The 24,011-nt window shown below is 38.2% G+C and overlaps 1 protein-coding gene across 23 annotated transcripts in view; it reads left to right on the top strand.

The window, feature by feature from the left end:
* The window catches only part of EHBP1 (EH domain binding protein 1), a 380,185-nt gene that overhangs the window by 154,296 nt on the left and 201,878 nt on the right, over nt 1-24,011 (top strand). For 13 of the 23 annotated variants that reach the window (XM_070069071.2, XM_070069064.2, XM_089326371.1 and 10 more), the window contains exons 8-9: nt 9,580-9,702; nt 14,423-14,663. In XM_070069071.2, coding sequence (XP_069925172.2) covers nt 9,580-9,702; nt 14,423-14,663 — 364 coding nt within the window. Of the gene's footprint in view, nt 1-8,844; nt 8,950-9,579; nt 9,703-14,422; nt 14,664-24,011 lie in introns of all 23 variants that reach the window. The other 10 variants (XM_070069059.2, XM_070069060.2, XM_089326369.1 and 7 more) reach the window with 1 other exon arrangement.

The following is a 24,011-nucleotide window of genomic DNA, read 5'->3' as shown; positions in this document are numbered from 1 at the left end:
GGTGCAGGGGCCCAAACACTTGGACCATCTTCTGCTGCTTTCCCAGGCCATAGCAGGGAGCTGGATTGGAAGTAGAGCAGCTGGGACTTGAATGCCACAGCACTGGCTCCCAATTCGTTCATTTTAGGCAGGGGTGAGGAATCTTTTTTGTGTCAAGGCCCTTTGGATATTTATAACATCATTCATGGACATACAAAAGTATCAACTTAAAAATTATCCTGCTATAGATATATTGAATTTCGACTCCCATTTGCAGTTGCCTTGGCAGGTCTAGACCAGATGATTCTGTAGGCCTTATATGGCCCATTAGCCAGACATTCCCTAGCTCCAATATAGTATTCATTAAGTACTAGCTGTGTGATAAAAAAAACTGCTAAGTTTTAGAGGTTCAAGATGAGCATAACATAGATGCACACCTGTTGAATTCCATTGTTTGGATGTTTTGTGAGAGGAATGACCAGGGTCCTTAGTGTAGAAATGCCCATGAGGCAATTGGAAATTCAATTCTTGCACTCAGTACATTTTTTAAAAAATATTTATTTATTTAATTGAAAGTCAGAGTTACACAGAGAGAGAAGGAGAGGCAGAGAGAGAGAGGGAGAGAGTCTTCCATCTGTTGGTTCACTCCCCAGTTGGCCAAAATGGCTGGAGCTGTGTCGATCTGAAGCCAGGAGCCAAGAGCTTCTTCCTGGTCCCCAACGTGGGTGCAGGCGCCCAAGGGCTTGGGCCATCTTCCACTGCTTTCTCAGGCCACAGCAGAGAGCTGGATCAGAAGAGGAGCAGTCAGGACTTAAACCAGCGCCCATATGGGATGCCAGCACTGCAGGCAGCAGCTTAACCCGCTGTGCCACGGTGCAGGCCCTGCCCTCAATATATATTTAAGAATTATCTTCAATTATTAGTGTGTTTAAGTCAATAGAACAGGTTAGTTTTTCAAAGAGATGAACAGATTTTAGGAAAGGGGGTTAGAATGGGACCTATGATTGGATCCTAGGGAATAACAATAGTTAAGAGGCAGAGGAAAGGGTTGTAATTATTAAGAGGTCAAGGCTGAACTATCAGGGACATAGAGAGAAGAATCAGGAGGTACAAACGACCTGGAAGAGACAGACAGAATTTCAAGGAAGGAGTGATTATGTTTATCCACACAGAAGTCAAATATGATAAAAATAAGTACCTAGAATAATTGCCAATTAGAATATACATTAGTAACCTCAGAGAGAGTGGATTCAATAAGGGGGATGGATAAAAATGGGGATAAAAACAGAATGCAGTATATTTAAGGATGAATGATATGTGACGGATTATGGTTTACTATGTTTTTAAGAGTAGGAGTAGCCAAACTAAAAGAAGATAATGGTTGAGGAAACTTATTTTTGGGGCAACTTAAATCATTTTAAAATCCACTGGAATGAAAATATTGTAGAGGGAGAGGTTGAACATTCTGGGAGAATACTTTCTTTCCTGAAGCAGTCCCTTCCTTTCCCATTATAATCTGCTATGGTGTTGAATATCACATTATTAAACTTGTTAGATGCATCCATAAATCAAATATTTATGGGTATCAGCCTCTGAGGAAAAGATACCTTTTTGACCTTGATCTCTGCCAGGAAGTTGAAGTGTTGCTATTTTAGACCATCTTAAAATAAGATATACCTGTACTGAATCTTATTATACTTTACAGAAGAATGAGGATGCTGTAAGATTTGCAGGTGTGTTCTAGCTCCAGGCAGTTTATTTTTTTCCTTTAACTTATCTACAGACTTTCTTAAAAGGAAAAAGCCAACTACCCTTCATGCCACCATCTCATCCCCCTTTTTTTCCTCCAATGTGATAATCTCTGTTGGTCAATTTCTATCTTCCTTTGCCTTCCTAACAGTAAAGGAAAGTCTCAAATTACTTGACCCTTTGGTTCGATCACCTGCCCCTAATTTAGTTTCTCTTTTTATTCTCACAAATGTGAATGGCAGGTCCAGACTGACACACTGTTAAAATAAATGTTGGCTCTACAGGTTTATTGCTCAGTGTGACTAATACTAGAGTAGAAATTTTGTTTGCACTATTCCGTAGCATTATTAGCATTTCCCAAATGTGTAAACTTTCAATAAAACAAAGCTTAAACATAATAAATGATTTTATAAGTATATTGGGTCAGGGAATTTTTTTGATCAAGACATTATGGAAAAAGCTTCCCATTTAAAAAAAAATCCAGAAATGAATTTTTGTTATAGTTCTTTTAAGTTTTTAACTTTTTCTGATCACAAAAGTAAAATATGCTGTAGGAAATTTGGAAAAATGGAGAAGCATGTATTTTTTAAAAATATTTATTTGAAAGAGTTACACATAGAGAGAGGGAGAGACAGAGAGTGATTTTCCATCTGCTGGTTCACATCCCAGATGACTGCAATACCAGAAGCCTTTTCCTGGTCTCCTACATGGGTGGCAGGGGGCCCAGGTACTTTGGTCATCTTCCACTGCTTTTCCCAGGCCATCAGCAAGCAGCTGGATTGGAAGTGGAGCAGCCAGGACACAAAACAGTACCCATATGGGATGCCAGCATTGCATACTTGCTATGCCACAATGCTGGCCCCAGGAAAGTACAATTTTAGAGGGAGAAATACATAACAAAATTACATATTTTAGGCTACAGACTCACATAGCGACTGCTGATTGAAGTATTTCTATGAGAACTTCCACAGGCTATCCCAAACTGAATAACCCCTGTAACAGTGCTAGAATTATTATCTGCAGTCACCTAAAGAGCATACCTGGTGCTTAGATTCCTTTCTCTCTCCCCCAAATCAGTTAACTATCAAATTTTTCTTTTTTAATTTATGCTTTAATAAGTATGTATTTATTGAGTGCTTTCTTTCATCAAGGGGTGAGGCTGTGTCTTGCTTTCTATCCTTCTTTTTTTCAAATGCTGCCACCACAGGGCCGGTGGCTTGGTGTAGTAAGTAAAGTTGCCACCTGTGATGCTGACATCTCATTTGGGCACCAGTTCTAGTCCCAGCTGCTCCACTTCTCCATCAAGCTCCCTGCTACAGGCCTGGGAAAAGCAGTGGAAGATGGACCAAGTGCTTGGGCCCCTGCCATTCCCATGGGAGACCAGGAAGAAGCTCCTGGCTCCTGGCTTTGGCCTTGCCCAACCCTGGCTGTTGGGGCTATCTGGGGGAATGAACTAGTGGATGGAAGATCTCTCTTTGTCTCTTTGTCTCTCTCTCTCTCGCTAACTCTTTCAAATAAATAAATAAATCTTTAAAAATATTGCCGCTGGAATGATGTTTCTAAAATGTACATTTGACCTTTCAGTGGGTTCATAGCTCCTAAGTATGACATTTATTAGTTTTGTCATAGTAACTTTCTTTTCTTTTTTTTTATATTTTATTTTATTTTATTTTATTTTTTGACAGGCAGAGTGGACAGTGAGAGAGAGAGAGACAGAGAGAAAGGTCTTCCTTTTGCCGTTGGTTCACCCTCCAATGGCCGCTGTGGTCGGCGCGCTGCGGCCAGCGCACCGCGCTGATCCGACGGCAGGAGCCAGGAGCCAGGTATTTACCCTGGTCTCCCATGGGGTGCAGGGCCCAAGCACTTGGGCCATCCTCCACTGCACTCCCTGGCCACAGCAGAGAGCTGGCCTGGAAGAGGGGCAACCGGGACAGAATCCGGCACCCCGACCGGGACTAGAACCCGGTGTGCCGGCGCCGCAAGGTGGAGGATTAGCCTAGTGAGCCGCGGCGCCGGCCAATCATAGTAACTTTCATAAAAAGCACTTGCCAGTCTCATCTCATTCCAGAACACATAACTGGCATCTTAAACATCAAAAAACTTATAGTTTCTAAATATGTCATACACTTTTTGCCTCCCTTCTGGCCTCGTAGAATGCCTCCATTTCCTCTTTTATTTTAATAATAATAATATTGTCTGTCTTGTGTTAGCTCAAATGTAGATGAAAATTCAGGAAGCCCTTCTGACTTCAAACCGAGTTGTATGCCTATTCTATGATGCTACCTCAGTCATAATAGTTCATATGCACACACACACACACACTGATTTACTTGTCTATCTGTCCCACTAATATAGAAAGCCATTGGAGTAATCCCAGCTTGGGCATGTAATAGATGCTTGATAAATATTTATTAAACAGGTAAATGGTGTCCATCTGTCCTACTGAAATATAAAAGTATGGGAGAAGTACTAGCTCAGGCTTGTAATAGATACTTTGATAAATATTTATTAAATAGGTGAGTAGTGCTTTTTTGGGAGTTGCTTTTTAAATTTAGATTAATATTTATTTTTGTACAAAATAAAAGGAAAAGTGATGTAGATCATCAGAAATTACCTTTGTGTTCTGTTAATATGAACTAGAACCAGAAGTTCTATAAGTGAAGTAAGGATTTATTTAAACTCAGAATAAATCTACTAGGATAGGAAGGACAATTTGTCATTAGTGATGTGAATAGAAAGGAGAATTACTTTGGGTTAGTTAATGAGGAAATGGTCATCAATGGTTTTAGATATCAAAAGCATGATGAAGGGAATTATGAACTATTCTAAACATTCAGAAAAATTATAAAGTAAATAATTCATTCATTTATTTAACTATTATCAAGAGACATCTTAATATTAGTTATATAAATGTCTACTTTGTGCCTAGAACTGTGGAACAATATTTATGTTTTGAAGGTAAGGACCAAGTCTAATATTTCTTTATTTTAAGATTTATTTATTAATTTGAGAGTCAGAGTTACACGGAGAGAGGAGAGGCAGAGAGAGAATGAGATCTTCCATCTAATGGTTCACTGCCCAGTTGGCTGCAATGGACGGAGTTGCACCGATTCGAAGCCAGGAGCCAAGAGCTTTCTCCTACGCAGATGCAGGGGCCCAAGGACTTGGGCCATCTTCTACTGCTTTCCCAGACCATAACAGAGAGCTAGATCGCAAGTGGAGCAGCAGGGTCTTGAACTGGCACACACATGGGATGCCGGCACTTCAGGCCAGGGCATTAACCTGCTAAGCCATAGCACTGTCCCCCAATTCTAATATTTCTAAAGTATTTCCTGTGGTGCTCATTATATATACCGTGTTTGATTGATTTCTACCCTCCTTGAGATTACATTTAAGAACATAAAATAATTAAATTGTCTTCAATCTAGTTATTTCACATTTGGGAGCATAAAATGGCAAATAAGTAATACTAATAGTCATGATTATATGTATATATTAATAATAATACCTTTTAGCATATTATGACAGTTAATTGATAGGTTATGTGAAGCCTTTGTTCATGGCTTAATTGCTGTTATTAATATTTCTTTTTCAGTATTTCATATTTTGAAAGTTAAGAATAAATCATTTGCAGATATTTGAAAATATGTAACTAGGAACAGGCATGTGGCACAGTGAGTTAAGGTGCTGCCTGTCGATGCCCGCATCCCATACCAGAGTGCCAGTTCAAGTCCCAGCTACTCTGCTTCTAATCCAACTTATTACTTTTATGAAAAAATTTTAAAAGCTTTATTTGTTTTTTTTGAAGGTCAGAGTAACAGATCTTCCATTTGTTGGTTCACTCCCCAAAATTTCTGCTAATGCACCAAGGAAGACAGTGAATGATGGCCCAAGGAGTTTGGTCCTTGGGACCCACTTGGGAGAAGGGTCTGAAATATCTGGCTCCTGGTTTCAGCCTGGCCCTGTCCTAGCTGTGGCAGGCATTTGGGGAGTGAACCAACAAACAGAAGATTTCTGTCCTCCTGCCTCTCTCACTCTCTGTGGCACTCTGCCTTTCAAATAAATAAATAAATAAATAGTTTTTAAGAAATACACAACTAGTAATGAATGAAAAAAAAATCAATCATGAGACTAGAAACTACTTAACATTGATCCTCCACTCTAATGTATTTTCCTTAAAATTACAACGTTATAATTGGTAGTAGTAGGAGAGAAAGGATCTAATTTATGATTGAATCTAATTACTGAGAAATTTGCTAGGTTATCTAGAATCAGAATGGGGTCTGAAACTCTTGGCAGAATAAAATGGGAGAGGCAGGTGTTGTGGTGCAGTGAGTCACGGCACGCACATCCCACATTGCATTATCTTTTTTTTTTTTTTTTAATATTTTATTTATTGTTACAGAGAGAGAGAGAGAAACCAAGAGAATGGCCACAATGGCTGGAACTGGGCCAATCCAAAGCCAGGAGCCAGGAGCTTCTTCTGGGTCTCCCATGTGGGTTCAGGAGCCCAAGCTCTTGGGCAATCTTCTATTGCCTTCCTAGGCCATTAGCAGAGAGCTGGATTGGAAGAGGAGCAGCAGGGACACGAACCAGTTTTCATATGGGTAGCCAGAGTCGCAGGCAGAGGCTTAGCCTACTATGCCACAGCGCTGGTTCCAGTATCTGGTTTAAGTCCTGGCTGCTCCATGCTTCTGATCCAGTTTCCTGTTAATGTGTATGGGAGACAGCAGATGTCAGCCTAAATCTTTGGGTTCCTGTTGGCATTTAGGAGACCCAGATGGAATTCCAGGATCCTGGTTTGTCCTGGTCTAGCCTTGGCTGTTGTAGCCATATGAGGAGTAAACCAGCAGATGGAAAATTGACTTCTCTCTATCTCCCTCTTCCTTTTCCCTTTCTTTTCCCCTCTCTTTATCTCTTTGTCATTCTCCCTTTCAAAAAAAAATGCACAAAGAAATTTTGTAAAGTCTAGTTATTTGGCTTCAGTTCAAAATGGGCTGAAGAGTTCAGTTGGTATTGATTGTGTTTACTCCTTTTCTGTGGTTTGACTTTCTAAAGCAACTTTATTCATGCAAAGTGTATTTTCTCATTCAGACAGGGAAATTAATATATCTACCATGTATTTAAATATATAATATACAATATACATTTCATGTATATTTTTCTCAAAGATCTATAACATATTTCTTTTTTTTTTTTTTTTGAAGATTTATTTAATTATTTGAAAGTCAGAGTTACATACAGAGAGAGGAGAGGCAGAGAGAAAGAGAGAGAGGTCTTCCATCCGATGGTTCACTCCCCATATGGCTGCAACAGCCAGTGCTGTGCTGATCCGAAGCCAGGAGCCAGGAGCTTCCTCCGGGTCTCCCACACGGGCCTGCTTTCCGAGGCCACAGCAGAGAGCTGGATAGGAAGTGGAGCAGCAGTGTCTTGAACTGGCACCCATATGGGATGCCGGTGCTTCAGGCCAGGGCGTTAACCCACTGCACCACTGCGCTGGCCCCTATAACACATTTCTGATAGATTAATAATCTAATAATCATTTATTAAGTTTCTTTCAGTATTCATTTGTGATTTTATAGACTAAATTTTATAAGGACAATACCATGTCTTTTTTTCAACCTTGTACCAAGGCTGCAGCTTGGCACAGACTGAAAAACATTTTTTAAGACTTGAATGAATGAAGGCAGCCATAATGCATACATTTATTCTCTGATTTGGTTCAAATCAAATTTGGTATGTGTACTTTCAACATCAATTTTACAATTGTTTTCTGTTTCTATTTTCTTTCCCGTTGAATGGTCCTGAATCTCTTTGGTTTATACTCCATACTAAATTGTTCCCAGGTTGTAACTTTGGAAATATGAAGGATTCACTGGAATACCCTAACCTAACCTAGTGGTTTCTCTTTTTTTCCCCAAAGTTGTCTGATTTTCACCCAGTGATTGATAATTTCATATATTCGGAGTGCCCAAAATATATATGATACATATTGAAAAGTTCTACCAATATACAAATTGAATTCTCTTATTTAAAATTTTTCTCTCCTTGTCTTATTGACTAAATTCTGTTTTTTTTTTTTTTGTTTGTTTGTTTGTTTTTTTGACAGGCAGAGTGGACAGTGAGAGAGAGAGAGAGAGAAAGGTCTTCCTTTGCCGTTGGTTCACCCTCCAATGGCTGCCACAGCCGGCGCGCTGCGGCCGGCGCACCGCGCTGATCCGATGGCAGGAGCCAGGTACTTCTCCTGGTCTCCCATGGGGTGCAGGGCCCAAGCACTTGGGCCATCCTCCACTGCACTCCCTGGCCACAGCAGAGAGCTGGCCTGGAAGAGGGGCAACCGGGACAGAATCCAGAGCCCCGACCGGGAATAGAACCTGGTGTGCTGGTGCTGCAAGGCGGAGGACTAGCCTATTGAGCCACGGCGCCGGCCTTGTTTTCTAAATTCTAAGATTTCCTAAGGTGAACAGGAAAGAGGTTTTAAAAAAAGATTTATTTATTAATTTGAAAGAGTTACATAGAGTTACATGTAGTGGGGAGGGGGGAAGAAAGAAAGGGAGGGAGGGAGGGAGAAAGAAAAAGAGAGAAAAAGAGAAAGAGAGGAAGAAGCTATGCCACAATGGTGGCCCCGTAGTGTTGATTTTTTTAAAAATTATAGAACATGAATGAGTGCTTATTATGTATATGTTCATGTAGATAGAATCTTTGGTTTGAATTTAGATTATAAAAAATAGTGAATATTTTCTGTGGTATCACAAGAATTTTTTTTTTATTGTTTCTAACATGTATTTAAAGCAAAATTCTATGCAAAGTGTGGTTGCTGAAAGCCAGTGTCAACTTCTGGGGTCATTTATTATCTTTGTTTTATGTGTATTAACATAGTTATTATATTACTAATATAAGTTTTTAACAATAAACTGCTTTCTATTTTAAATATAAGGACAGCATAACAGTAATTAAATATGTCCATTCAAGATCATCAAAGTAACATCCCTGAATGTATTCTCTTGATTAACCAAACATCCCCTCTTTTTACCTTTTTGAGAACCAACATACTTCTACTGCTCTTTAATTAAATGACTTTACCTTACATTTGTCTTGACTGGCTTCTGTTTACAGAAATTGTAAACCAGTTGAATGCTCTGAGCAGCTTAGATGAAGATCAAGATGACTGCATAAAGCAAGCAAATATGCCTTCAGCTAAATCAGCCAGTTCCTCTGAAGGTCTAAGAGCTTTCCTTCCTTCTGCTTCTGATTGCCTGTATTTACTGTGACTTGCTACCTCTTGACTTCAGTCTGTATTTAGCTGTCTGTTTTGTCTTTGTGCTTTTTTTTTTTTTAAATATTTTCTTTGGTAACTTGTAGTGCACCAACAGATAACAAGATGACAGAACTTACCATCTTTAGCAAAGTCTTGTATCAGGATCCTTAGTAGATTTCAAAATGTTGTCTAAAATAATACTTGGTCATCTAACATAATGATAATTCTTCAGTGAGCTTATAAGTATATTGTTTCAAAAATATGTGCTTATATTAAACCATTGCAGTTAAGTATAGGGTGTTTTGAAAAATTTATCTTTTTTGGATCGAATTAAATTTAAATGAAAGTTTCTTTAGTATAATTCATTGTCTGATATAATTTTCAAATTAATATGCATATTTTTTTTTGCTTTATTTGAAAATGTTGGTATACTACAAAATACTTGAATGACATTCTGCCGTTGGTAAAATGCTATATCTTATTATTTGCAGGTATTATTAGTGTGAATTTTTACAACTCGAAATGTTTCATAAATGATGGACAATTATAGTTAACCATAACAATAGTAAATGAACTTGTATATTTATTTTCAGAACTTATCAACAAACTTAACTTTTTGGATGAGGCAGAAAAGGACTTGGCCACTGTGAATTCAAATTCATTTGATGATCCTGATGTAGCAGAATTAAATCCATTTGGAGATCCTGACTCTGAAGGTATCAACTTTTTCTGTACTTTTGAAGTCTGTGTCATCAAGTTCTCTTAAACTGTAAAGGTATGAAATAGGATATAGGAAAATGTAATGTATTTGAGCAAAATTGATACTTTGATTATTGTTAACAGCCCTTGTCTCTACTGTTGAGGAACAGTGTTTTTTTTCTTCTTACTATTTGTTGAATTCTTTACTTAGTGGAAGGTTAAGCTTATGATTATAAAATAAACTGAGGGGCCGGCGCTGTAGCATTGCGGGTAAAGTCGCTGCCTGCCGTGCTGGCACCCATATGGGCACCGGTTCAAGTCCCAGCTGCTCCACTTCCAGTCCAGCTCTCTACTATGACCTGGGAAAGCAGTAGAAGGTGGCCCAAGTCCTTGGGCTCCTGCACCTGTGTGGGAGACCCAGAAGAAGCTCCTGGCTTCTGGCTGTAGATCAGCACAGCTCAGCACAGGATCGGCCATCTGGGGAGTGAACCAGTGGATGGATGACCTCTCTCTCTCTCTCTGCATCTCCTTCTCTCTGTGTGTGACTCTCATTTTCAAATAAATAAATGAGTCTTTAAAACTAAATAAATAAAAAATAAAATAAACTGAAAGTATGTCACTGAAAAAATTAAAAAATAAGAAAGGAAAGAAGAGGAAGGTGGGAGCATGGACATGAGGAGGGTAGGATGGGAAATAGCACTGTACTCCTAAATTTGTACATATCAGATACATGAAATTTGTTCACCTTACATAAATTTATAAAAATTCAAAAAATACCTCAAAAAGCATTTTTGCTTATAGTGATAATATTATTGTGTTCAGTATCACCTACAGTTGATCAACAACTCTAAGTAACTTCCACTGAATTGGTTTCAAAGAAAAAGGAAAGTCTTACCTATGTATGGGACTTATTTTTTAATTCTCAGTTTGGTCAAACAGATAGTAGAAGTCTAATGATGAAGAACAATATTTTACCTTACTGGCAGAAAGTCATTTTTTTGGCCTACCAAGTAAGGGCAAATTGTGGGACATTCTGTTATTTGTGTGATGGAGGTAGCTACAAGTAGCTTCTCTACCTCCATATTGAACGTACTGAGAGACCCACTATTCCCAGCTGCATCTCAGCTGTGGATCACAGTAGTGAGAGAGAGCATGGAGCACAGAAAAGGTTGGTACCACTGCTATCATATGTACATTGTATTTGTAAGGAATAAAAACCAGGTGTTTTACTTTTTTTTAGTCTTTTTTCTTATCAAGTAATTTTAAATCTTAAAGCCTGAATAAGGACTGTTTAAGAAGTAAATCTTCTGGCTGGCGCCGCGGCTCAATAGGCTAATCCTCTGCCTTGCGGCGCCGGCACACCGGGTTCTAGTCCCGGTCAGGGTGCCGGATTCTGTCCCGGTTGCCCCTCTTCCAGGCCAGCTCTCTGCTGTGGCCAGGGAGTGCAGTGGAGGATGGCCCAAGTGCTTGGGCCCTGCACCCCATGGGAGACCAGGAGAAGCACCTGGTCCTGGCTTCAGATCAGCGTGATGCGCTGGCCGCAGCGCGCCAGCCGTGGCGGCCATTGGAGGGTGAACCAACGGCAAAGGAAGACCTTTCTCTCTGTCTCTCTCTCTCTCATTGTCCACTCTGCCTATCAAAGAAAAAAAAAAAAAAAGAAGTAAATCTTCTTTAATTAAACTCTCTTTGCTCAGAGTAAATGTGCAAGAATGATTAACCTTGGTTTACATCTTTTTTGACTAATCAAATGAAATCTTCATGAGCTTTAAATAATTTTAGTACTGCTTGTCTTGGTAAAATGAAGTTTCAATTTCAGGATTCACTCTGTTGGAATAATATCATTTCATAATCCATTTCTTTCTCTTATTCCTTTATTTCCTCCCTTCTTATCAGACTTAAAATAAGTTGTTAAAATTAGTGAGACTGTTTTGTTTCTGAGTTATTATGAACATTTTAAATCTTAATAAATATTATAATAAATCTTAGAAGCAGTTAGTACAATTACCTCTTTTCAGAGATTGGAAAGCTGAGATCCAAAGGAGTTAAACAGTTTGAACTTTGGGTAAATGGAGGGGGAGTTGGAGCCAAGATTCCTAATCAAATATCTTCTTTTGATCACACAGTTTCTCAATTGTGTATTATGTACATCTAAATGTATTCAGTTTGAGAAATATTGGCAAAATATTTTGAGTTCCCGTATTTGAACTTTTAATTTAAGAATCATATAATTTTTCTAAATACATGTGCATTTGTTTTCTGAGGTATAGAAGAGAGTAACAGGTAACAGATTAAATAAGAAGAGGTAAACCAATCTGATTCAGAATATTTACTTATACCTATAGAGCTTAGAAAATATGTGGCAACCAGTGTTCTCTTTAAATGTATGCCTATTAGAACTTTGGAACAAGTGTTTTCCTAGAAATTAAAGTTTTATTGATTAAAGCTTGCATTAGGTAGAAGAAAAAAAGTCTTGCAGTGTTTTCTTTCTTTTTGCTTTCACACCTCTAATTCTCTTCTTTATTCCTTTTTTTTTGTATTTATAGCGTTAGTGTTCTTATATTCATGTGTTTCAGTAACCCTTTTAGAAAGTCATTAAATGTACTTGTTAGTTTTTATATGGAATATTTTTATGAAACTTTGTAATTTTTAAATCTTGCCTCCATAATTTATATATTTTCTCACTTTTAGTTTTTATAACTGATTAATTTGCTTGGATCAGTTTTAGCAATTCTCTTCTTGAGATTAAAAATAAAAATTTTATTTCCATTGACTGGTTTTGTCAGTTTCTTAAGCATTAGAGCCCTGATATTTGTTAAATTAAAAATTGAATAGGTAAAATTTTGCCCTCCCTCTTCCCCTATAAAGCAAAGAAATTTTTATTTTCATTACTATCATAAAGATTTTAGTGGTGGTATTTGAATGTTTTTATGGCATTACAAAAAATACTCAGTTGTAAGTCTCATCTCTAACATGAGCTATATTTAAATTCATTTTAGTATTGAGTTATTATGAGTTTATGAATTATCTTTCATGCTTTATAATTGCTTTAATGTAAGTTTTCTGAGCTAATCTCTAAAATATGTAGTTTGACTTTATACATGTTATTAATTATTTATTTAAGAGACAGACATGCATTTCCATCTACTAACGCACTCTCCAAATGCCTGCAGTGGGTGGCAGGGTTGGAGAGGGGTGGTGCACAAAGCTGAGAGTCCTTGAACTCAATCCAGATCAGATCTCCCAGGGAGATGGCAGAATCCTAATCATTTGAACCATCACCACTTTCTCTCATGGTCTGCATTGGTAGGAAACTGGAGTCAGGAGCCAGAGCACTGAATCAAGGTACCCCTAAATGGAATGTGGATGTTCCAACCGGCAGCTTAACCCCTAGGCCAAATTCCTGCCTCAGTAGTTTGATGTTAAAATACAAAATTCAGGAACAAGCTTTTAAACTAGTGGGTAAGAAGTCTTCATCCCACATCTTAGTGCCTGAATTCCATACCTGGTGCTGGCTCCTGACTCCAGCTTTCTACTAATGCAGACTGTGAAGGGCATTGGTGATGGCTTAAGTAACTGAGTTTCTGCCACCCACATAGGAGACCTGAATGGCATTTCCAGCTCCCAGCTTTAGTAACCCCACCCTGCCCTGGCCATTGCAGGCATTTGGAGAATGAACAATGATGAAAACTCTCTCTCGCTAGCTCTCAAATAAATAAATATATAAATGTTAAAAAGTTATTTTAATAAAGTAAAAAAGTCATTACTATTACTCAGTCATGGAATTTTTTATAAAAGATTAAATTGAATAGTCACAAAAAATGATAACTTTTCTTGAGAATTTCAATAACCATTTTTCCACCTTCTTTTGTGAGATTGCATGGTATAATTAAAATTATTGTTAATACACAGTTATGATTTAATCTTAGAAACGTATCAAATGAGAAAATACTTGTTTTTATTGGGAAAAGCCATGTGCAAATTTTGGACAGTTTTGTTTTAAAGTATTAAACATAAGAAGGAAAAGACTGGTACTAAGTACTTTTCAAGAACTCTTGAAAGATATGATACTATTGTAATAGTTTTTATACTGTGAGTCTAGAATTGTGTTTCTAAGAGTACTGTTGTCTTCATATTGAAATTTAAATAATAAAATTGTGAAGAAATTGGAATAGCATGTCTATCAGCTTACCAGACTGATTTTGGTATAGTGCTATTAACTTGAAGCATACTTAGGTTATTCTTATTAGAACATGGATTGGATTCAAGTTATAATGAAAAAAAAAATCACTAAAAACTTTTAAAGATTTCAGCTCTTGTAGATAGAAAACAAGATCGGTAATATGGGTGTATTTTTGACACAGCCCTGAATGAATTTTCACATACCAGAGTGGTTGGGGTGTGTGTACCTATGGAAGACCATTTCAAAATTTAATTCATTTTATATTCTTTTAAAAAATTTATTATGTATCAGTTTTGAATGGCAAGCTAGTAAAGTGAGATAAATTAAGCAATAATATAATATTTAACCTAAAAGAAGGTTAAAATTTCCAGAATTGGTGTACCATAAAGCTATTATTATTAGAGACTCCAAAATAAGGATTCCTTAGCACCTCTACAGTATGCTTTGTTATTGCCAGCCCCATAGGTTTTATTAATTCAAGATGGTATAAAACACTGAATATATAAGAAAATATTATATGCTATTCATTTAGCTTGTCATTTGCTATTGTTTTATAGAACCAATCACTGAAACCATTTCACCTAGAAAGTCAGAAGAGTCTTTTTATAACAGCTATAATCCCTTTAAAGAGGTACAGACTCCACAGTATTTGAACCCATTTGATGAGCCAGAAACTTTCATAACTACAAAGGATTCTCCTCCCCAATCTACAAAAAGAAAAAATGTAAGACCTGTGGATATGAGCAAGTATTTGTATGCTGATAGTTCAAAAAATGAAGAAGAAGAAGAGTTTGATGAGTAAGTACATTTCATTTTGCTATAATCACATTCTAGTCTCTGTATTAACTAAAGAGATCCTTATTTAATATACCTTTGAATGAGTAAAAAATGTAATATATAATTTATAAGTTAATATCTAAGTATCTCTCTTCTAAAGTTTTATGGTCTGAACCCTTATTCTATGACCCTCTTGTGTGTGGATATATGTTTACCTTAAAGTGAGGGAGATGTGTTCCTGGAATCTCTGTTTGGAATTCCAATTGTGTCTTCTCATAGATATCATGTTACAAATGGTATTTAAGTGTTTTCAATCAAACACCAAAGGCATTATACTTCAATTATGTGGTAAGTTTGTTGTAGGAACAGAATAATCATTTATGATATTGATTTGATGATAAGACTCGTTCAAATGCCCAACAAGAAGATCATAACATTTATAGACTAGGGATTATCACAAGTTCAGTATAATTAGTGTGATTAGGGCTGTTGTTTTGCACAAATCTAAGGTGAAGATAAAAAGGGATGTGTTCACATTGGAATCTGGAGTTATATAATGTACACCTTGTGAGACTTCAGACTGTGGCCCTGAGTGTGTTTAAAGCAACAATAGTACTTGTATTTGTAGCCTTGATAGAATAACATAGACTGAATTTAACCTCTTGTCTTAAGCAACTAAAAAATGGAATAAAATAGTTGAAACAACATTTTTCAGACATAAGGCACAAATAGCGTGGAACGATCTCTGAAAAAACAGAAAGAAGGTAAGCCCTGCAAGTATCCAAGCTTGTTTTTATTATAAAGAGTTTCCAACTGTGGTTCAGGAAGAGAAAACCCAAATAGACCCTACTAATCTCCCTTGATTAGGAAACAGACTTTGGACTTTAAGATACCAAGGCAGGCTGGAGCCTTGGCTCACTAGGCTAATCTTCTGCCTGCGGCGCCAGCACCCCAGGTTCTAGTCCCATTTGGGGCGCCGGTTCTGTCCCCATTGCTCCTCTTCCAGTCCAGCTCTCTGCTGTGGCTCGGGAAGGCAGTGGGGGATGGCCCAAGTCCTTGGGCCCTGCACCCGCATGGGAGACCGGGAGGAAGCACCTGGCTCCTGGCTTCTGATCGGTGCAGTACGCCAGCCATAGTGGCCATTTGAGGGGTAAGCCAATGGAAGGAAGACCTTTCTCTCTGCCTGTCAAAAAAAAAAAAAAAAAAAAAAAAAAACAAACAAAAAAAAAACAAACCAAGGCAGCTAGAATTTGTGGACAGAGTGTCAAAGAGATAGAGAAAGCTACTCATAGGATTCCAGAGATTTGTAGATGGTTCCTCTTGAGTCATTAGCTGAGTATTCATCATAGCATGTATGTAAGGAAATTACTAAAGACAAAGAAATAATACAATTCCTCAGATTTACTCAGGACTGAGAATAGTTTGTGTTTCCACCAGCCAGAGTAAAGAGTTCCCAGCTTAATGGAACATCAGGGTATTGTTTCATAAGACGAATCAAATTAGTTCTAGGCTAAAGGCTATTCTGGGCCTACCAACAAAACTTAAAGGCAGGGCTCTGAAAAAGCAAACTAATTCCAAGTAACTTAACTACATACCATTCAAAGCCCAAAAGTATTTAAGAGAATACCAAAAAAATCCAACAACCAAAACATAAAACTCATCTGACAATCAGAGGTTTATCAGGCATGTAAAGAATCAGGAAAATATGACCCATAATGAGGAGAAAATGTAATTATTCTGTATAGGTTCAGAGTAGGAGAGAGAATACAATAAATAGACAAGCATTGTAAAAAAAAAAAAAAAGCTTTATATTTCAGATATCCAAAAAAGTAGAGAACATGAGTATGGATGATGTAAAAAAATCCAAATTGAATGTATAGATATGAGAAATACACTGGATGAGATTAACTTTATGTTAAATACTACAGAATGAATTATTAGTGAACCTAAAAACATAGCAATAGAACCTTTCCAGATTGAAGCGGATGAGGAAGAAATGAACAGAGGATAAATGAGTCGTGGGACAACTCAAGTGGCCCAGCATATATGTAATTGGAGTCCTAGAAGGATAGGAGGGAGAGGTAAGGGAAAAGAACACATATTTGAAGAAATGATAACCAAAAGTTTTAGGAATTCAAAATATGTATAAACCTTTAGGTCCAAGAAGCTTAATAAACCTGAAGCACAAGAAACATGAAGAAAACTGCAGAAGTCTTCTCAACAAAAACAGTTCAAACCAGAAGACAGTGTGGGTGACATTCTTAAAGTACTGAATGCAAGTAACAGAAACAAAAATCTGCTAATACAAATTCCTATTCCCTACTCTAAAAAAAAAGAGTAAAATATGAGCTTTACCTTTACATCTAGAAGCTGAAAGGATTCTTTACCATTAACTTTACTTTGCAAATATGTTGAGGAAAAAAAATGCAACAAAAAAAGGAAGTCCTTCTGATGTGAGGAAAATTATCCCACTTAGAAATTTGAATTAATGCAAAGGAATGAAGAGCACAGGGAATCACAAATACATTTGTATATATAAAATATCTGTCATTTAAAAATATTTTTAAAGATTTATTTATTTATTTATTTATTTTAAAGTCAGAGTTACACAGAGAGAGAGGTCTTCCATCCAATGGTTCACTCCCCAATTGGCTGCAGTGGCTGGAGCTGAGCCGATCCAAAGCCTGGAGCCAGGAGCTTCTTCCAGATCTCCCATGTGGGGGCAGGGGCCTGAGAACTTGGACCATCCTTTACTTCTTTCCCAGGGCATAGCAGAGACCTGGATGGGAAGTGGAGCAGCCAAGTCTCGAACTGGCGCCCGTGTGGGATGCTGGTGCTTCAGGCCAGGGTGTTAACCCGCTGCGCCACAGCGCCGGCCCCTAAAAAATCGTCTTCTTCTTCTTCTTCTTCTTTTTTTTTTTTTTTTTTTTTTTTTGGGACAGGCAGAGTGGACAGTGAGAGACAGAGAGACAGAGAGAAAGGTCTTCCTTTTGCCGTTGGTTCACCCTTCAATGGCCGCCACGGCCGGCGCACTGCGGCCGGCGCACTGCACTGATCCGATGGCAGAAGCCAGGTACTTCTCCTGGTCTCCCATGGGGTGCAGGGCCCAAGGACTTGGGCCATCCTCCACTGCACTCCCTGGCCACAGCAGAGAGCTGGCCTGGAAGAGGGGCAACCAGGAAAGAATCCGGCGCCCAGACCGGGACTAGACCCCGGTGTGCCGGCACCGCAAGGCGGAGGATTAGCCTAGTGAGCCGTGGCAAGATAGTTGCTTAAGGCTTAAATAGTACTGTATTAAATTGTGTTGTATGAATTAAAATGTATGGCAATGGTAGATAAAGCTGATTGGGAAAATTGAAGTATACACTGTTTTAAGATTCTTGAATATAATGCTACTTGAAAAATGTTTTTTTATGTAGAAAAGTCATAAGGAACATCCAAAAAAAGGCTATTAGAATAAAATGAATGTTTATTGCAAGGTTACAGGATGCAAGATCAATATGGAAATTCAGTTACATTTTTCTGTAGTAACAATATGTAATCTGAAATGGACATTTAAAAAATATTTTTAAATAAAAATATAAAAAATAAAAAATACTTTTTATAAAGGTATTCAAACAACCCTAGAGGTAAATTTAGACAAATATTTTAGTACCTGTATAACACAAGCAAGAGAACATTGCGGAGAGAAATTGAAGTGCAATACCAACAGAGAGGAATAATGTGGTCATGGATTCAAAGACAAAGTTCTTTTTGATTGCTCTACAGATTCAATGCTATATTAGCAGGGTTCTCCAGAGAGACAAAACTAATAGGAGACTGATCAATGATCAATCAATATATATGTACATAAATGAATAGATAAGTGGGAATTTATTAAGGGAATTGGCTATATGCAGATAGAGAAGTTGCACAACAGACCATCTGCAAGCTGAAGATCCTTGGGATACCTATGGCATGGCTCATTTGAAGTCCAAAGGCCTTAGAACCTAGGGGAATGTGGGAGTGCTGGTATAAGTCCTAGAGTCCAAAGCTAGAAAACCTGCAGTTTTGCTGTTCAAGGACAGAAAAAAGGTGTATCCCAGCTCCAGGAAAGACTATTTTTGCTTTCCCTCTGTTTTTGTTACATCTGAGCCTGTGGTCATTTGGACGAAGCCTGCCCACATTTAGGGTGGGTCTTCCCTACTTTATCGACTCACTCAAATGCCAGTCTCCTCTGCAAACACCATTATAGACACAATTAAAAATAATGTTTTACCAGTTCTCTAGGTATTCCTTAATCCAGTTACTGTTGCACCTAAAGTGAACCATTGCAAGTGCTAAACCAATCACCCATTGATAAGCTTTTTTATAATGATTGTGAGAAATATCCTCACCTGTCCCCTGAAAGCATGGGCTTGAACTCAGAAAATGCAGTGAAAGCTAGACTTTATTGTTGGTCTTGCAAGATTGGGTGGCTGATGAGGCAGCACACCTGAAGCAGTCACAGCAAGCAGTTTATGTCCCAGCATACAGGTCCCTCCCCTGGTTCCTCACTGGCTGAGTTCTATGGGGTAGGCAATGACCTCACCTAAGTTACAAAGTTACCTTCCTCCTCCCTCCTCTGTGCTATTATTTCCTCTTGTGAGTTGGCTACTCCATAAGATCTGTTTGCCTAATGAGTTTTGCTACATCTGCAAGTTAGCTAACTGTAATTTTCCATTCTTGTTGAAAATGGACCTTCAGACATTTTCTTACATAATTGATAACCTATTTTAAAAATAGCTGTATGCAGCCAGCGCCGCGGCTCACTAGGCTAATCCTCCGCCTAGCGGCGCCGGCACACCGGGTTCTAGTCCCGGTTGGGGCGCCGGATTCTGTCCCGGTTGCCCCTCTTCCAGGCCAGCCCTCTGCTGTGGCCCGGGAGTGCAGTGGAGGATGGCCCAGGTGCTTGGGCCCTGCACCCCATGGGAGACCAGGAAAAGCACCTGGCTCCTGGCTCCTGCCATTGGATCAGCGCGGTGCGCCGGCCGCAGCGCGCCGGCCGCGGCGGCCATTGGAGGGTGAACCAACGGCAAAAGGAAGACATTTCTCTCTCTCTCTCTCTCACTGTCCACTCTGCCTGTCAAAAAAAAAAAAAAAAAAATAGCTGTATGCTACCTGATTTTAACACTTATTAACCAGGGCCGGCGCTGTGGCATAGTGGGTAAAGCTACCGTTTGCAGTGCTGGCATACCATATGGGCACTAGTTCTAGTCCCAGCTGCTCCACTTCCAATCCAGCTCTCTGCTATGTCCTGGGAAAGCAGTAGAATATGACCCATGTGCTTGGGCCCCTGCACCTGTGTGGGAGGTCCTGAAGAAGTTCCTGGCTCCTGGCTATTTGGGGGGTGAACCAGTGGATGAAAGACTTTTCTCTCCCAGCCTTTCTGTGACTCTCTGCCTTTCAAATAAATAAATAAATCTTAAAAAAAAAAAAAACTTATTGACCAAGATATTGTAGTATTGACTTAAAGACTGGCTAGGTAAATGAAAGAGTGTGCAAATGGATCCATCAATATTTTAGCAATTTTAAAAGTTTATTTACTTATTTATTTATTTATTTGAAAGGCAGAGTAAGAGAGAGTAAGAGAGATTGCCCATTCACTGGTTCACTCCCCAAATAGCCACAACAGATAGGTCTGGGCCAGACCAAAGCCAGGAGCCAGGAACTCCATCCTGGTCTCCTATGTGAGTGGCATGAGTCCAAGCACTTGGACCCAAGCGTATTAGCAGGAAGTTGAATTGAAAGTGGAGTAACCAGAACCTGAACTAGCATCCTAATATGAGATGCCAGTGTTACCAGCAGCAGTCTAGCCTGTTGTGCCACAATGCCAGTTCTTATTTTGCCAATTGATATTTGACAAGATTAGGAGGTGCCACCATTGTGGTGCAGCAGGTTAAGCTGCTCCCTGTGACATCGGCATCCCATATGGGCACCTGTTTGAGTCTTGGCTGCTCCACTTCCTATCTGGCTCCCTGCTGATGTGCCTGGGAAAGCAGAGTAGAGCCCCTGCTACCCACATGGGATAAACTGATGGAGTTCTAGGCCCCTGGATTTTGGCCTGGCCCAGCCCAACCCTGGCTGTTGCTGTGGACAGAAGATCTCTTTCTCTCTTTCTTTCTCTGTAACTTGCCTTTCAAACAAATAAATAAATCTTAAAAAAAAAAATTTGATTCTGAACCCAGGTTGAAATTTTAGTACTAGTTCATAATTATATACAGGAGTTGAAAAGTTGGCCCAACTCTTACTAAAGTTATATTTGTTTTCTTTGAAATAACTAATGTGTGATCAAAATAAAATTTCTCATGGGTGGTGTAGGTGGTGAGTAATAGCCACACACCAGGGAGTACTTGAATGTAAATGCAAACTTTACGTACATTCAGTCATACCAAGATACATGAGTATTATACAACACACACATACACACATACACACCCTGCTCTTTCCTGTTAACAAATTTAAGAGACATCTAATGTTTGCTTAAACTTTTAAAATGCCTTACTAGTGCTCTATCTGGCAGCACATATACTAAAATGCCTTAATAAAAAATTAGAATCCCTGGGTGTTTCCTTTTAACTATTATTTTTTCCACATGAGAGGCATAGTATTTATAAGTTTCCTGTGAATAAAGAACATTCTAAATTGCTCAGTCATCATGGGTTACCAAAGAAAGCCTATAAACACTCTTTCTTTTTCTCCTTAGGAAAAAAAAAAACCATAAAAGTTTTAAAGACTGCATCAGCTAATGTGCAAATTCAGAAAAAATTCTGTTTGTATTAATTGTTTTGTGTTTCTCTTTTTTCCAAGTTAGTAAGTCCAATGTCAGTAACAGAAATCCTCCAAAACTTCTTATTCAATAGTAAACTTATGACCTTTTGTAAAGTAAAAAGCTTATATGACTCATCTTCCATTACCAAACTCTTCCCATATCCTCCAACAGAAAATGATCACAAATAAATAGGACTGAATTCTTTGATGTGTCAAACAACCTTTCGTGCCCCAGCATATCCATTAGCACCAGGAGAAAGCATACATTCTTCCTTGCTTTTTAGCATCTGTCCTTTACATTTAACAATTGCATGGGTTTCTCAGTTTCTTGTGTTAGGGGGATAGTTCAGCTATTCTGGTTTATGTTGCAAACATGGGAACCTATGAAGATTAAGTAGTATTATTTCAGAACATTTATGAAGAGATTTTTTTAGCCCCAACATCAATCATTTTGATATGATTTTCTGATATGATATGAGATTTCTCAAAGAAACCTCTCATTGAATTTTATTCAGAGTAGCTCCGTATCCCTTGTAGTAAACTGAGATTGTGAGGCTGGTGCTGTGGTGTAGAAGGTTAAACTGCTGCTTGCAGTGTCGGTATCCCATATGGGCACTGGCTGTGTCCCAGCTGCTCCATTTCTGTTCCAGCTCCCTGCTAATGTGCCTGGGATATCAGCCAAAGATGGCCCAAGTCCTTGGGCCCCTGCTACCCCTGTAGGAACTTGGAAGAAGCTTCTAGCTCCAGGCTTCAGCCTGGCCCAGTCTTGGCCATTGTGGCCATTTGGGGAGTGAACCAATGGATGGAAGATCTCTCTTTCTCCTTCTCTCTCTCTCTGTATCTCTGCCTTTCAAATAAATAAATAAATAAGTCTTTAATAAATAAATACATAAATTTCAGTTGTTTTTCCAAAGAAATATTGATTTTTAGGCGAGAAGAAAAGACTGCAGATTTTGTTATACCCTTGCTTCATATTGTATTATTTTTCCAGTATGTTTAACTTAATTCTGTTTCTATCCAAGTTTGGTTTTTCTTTTCATAATTCATTTATGTGGATTAACTTCTAAACAGTAAATCATGTCATTTTAAATGATTTTTTCTATTTTTTCACTTTCTTTGTATAAATGATGAATTTTCAGCTCACAATGAGTTAATGATATAACTAATGTATTATTCAAGGATAAATATATATATATATATAGAATAAGAATAAAAATACTTCTTGTTTATTCAGAGGTGTGTAGGAAGTCTTGAAGTAGATTATTCAAATTATAGATAATCAACAGAATGTAGAAACTGTGTTAATTCCTTAAATAATTTTTATGTACTTAAAATACTGTTTAATATATATATAGTCATAGTCATGCATATATCTATATATTATATATAGTCATGCAGCACTTAAGAACTGGGATACATTCTGAGAAATGCATCATTAGGCAGTTGTCATTGTGTGAACATCATAGGGTGTATTTAGAAAAATCAGCTTGGCTAGAAAGTTACTAAGTGATATAATCTTATGGAACCCTCATCATCTGTGTTGTTCATTGTTTACTGAATTGCTGTTATGTGGTACATGACTGTATTTTAAATGTGTTGATTGGGGACCAGCATTGTGGCGTGATGATTGAAGCTGCCACCTGCGAGGCCAGCATCCCATTTTGGTACCAGTTCATGTCCTGGCTGCTGCACTTCTGATCTTGTTCCCTGTTACTGCACCTGGGAAAGCAGCAGAATATGGCCCAAGTACTTGGGCCCCTGTACCCAAGTGGGATACCTGGAAGAAACTCCTAGCTCCAGGTTGACCGACCCAGCTCCAGCCTTTGCAGTCATTTGGAGAGTGAAACCTGTGGATGGAAGATCTCTCTCTCTTCCTCTCTCTCTCTCTCTCTCTCTCTCTCTATATATATATATGTATGTATATGTATGTATGTATATGTATGTATATATATATATATTTCAATCTGCCTTTCAAATAAATAAATGAATCTTTTAAAAAATGTGTTAATTGGCAATTATGTAATTCTTGTCTTTGTGGAGAAAGGTATAGGTGTTCACAGAAAACTGCCTATGTGCAAGCACTGTCAGACTTCACTCTTTCATAATAGCACATTTTAAATTGAGTTCTACGTGTTTCATATAACAGATTTTCATATTTTAGAATGTACATTTCAGTGGTCTCTGATAAGTTCATTATGTTGTACAACCATCTAAAAGTAGGACATTTATATCACTACAAAAAAGAGCCCCAAACTAATTAGCGATTAATCCTCGTTCTTCCCTTCCTCCATCCTCTTGCTACCTTTCATCTACTTTCTGTCTCCATGGAGTTGACTAGTTTGGATATTTCCTATGTATAAATGGAAATATTTCCTGTTTGTTCTTGATGAGTAGGAAATTCGGTTTTGGTTATTAATATCTGATCTTCAAAGGAGAAGGATCATTCAAAACCCTTAGATATGAAGGCTTCTTGAGCTTATTCTGATTTAGTACTTAACTAGTGGTGGTGTTCAGCATGCTGTTGTCTCACAGGTGATTACAGACGTGTGAAGATATGGATTTTCACAGTCCTCCTGGTGG

The sequence above is a fragment of the Oryctolagus cuniculus genome, chromosome 2 (assembly GCF_051225735.1).
Source record: "Oryctolagus cuniculus isolate XC-2025 breed Fujian yellow rabbit chromosome 2, ASM5122573v1, whole genome shotgun sequence".
NCBI classification, from domain to species: domain Eukaryota; kingdom Metazoa; phylum Chordata; class Mammalia; order Lagomorpha; family Leporidae; genus Oryctolagus; species Oryctolagus cuniculus.
The sequence above is the reverse complement of the archived record's forward strand: the minus strand, read 5'-3'. Positions and strand labels throughout refer to the sequence as shown.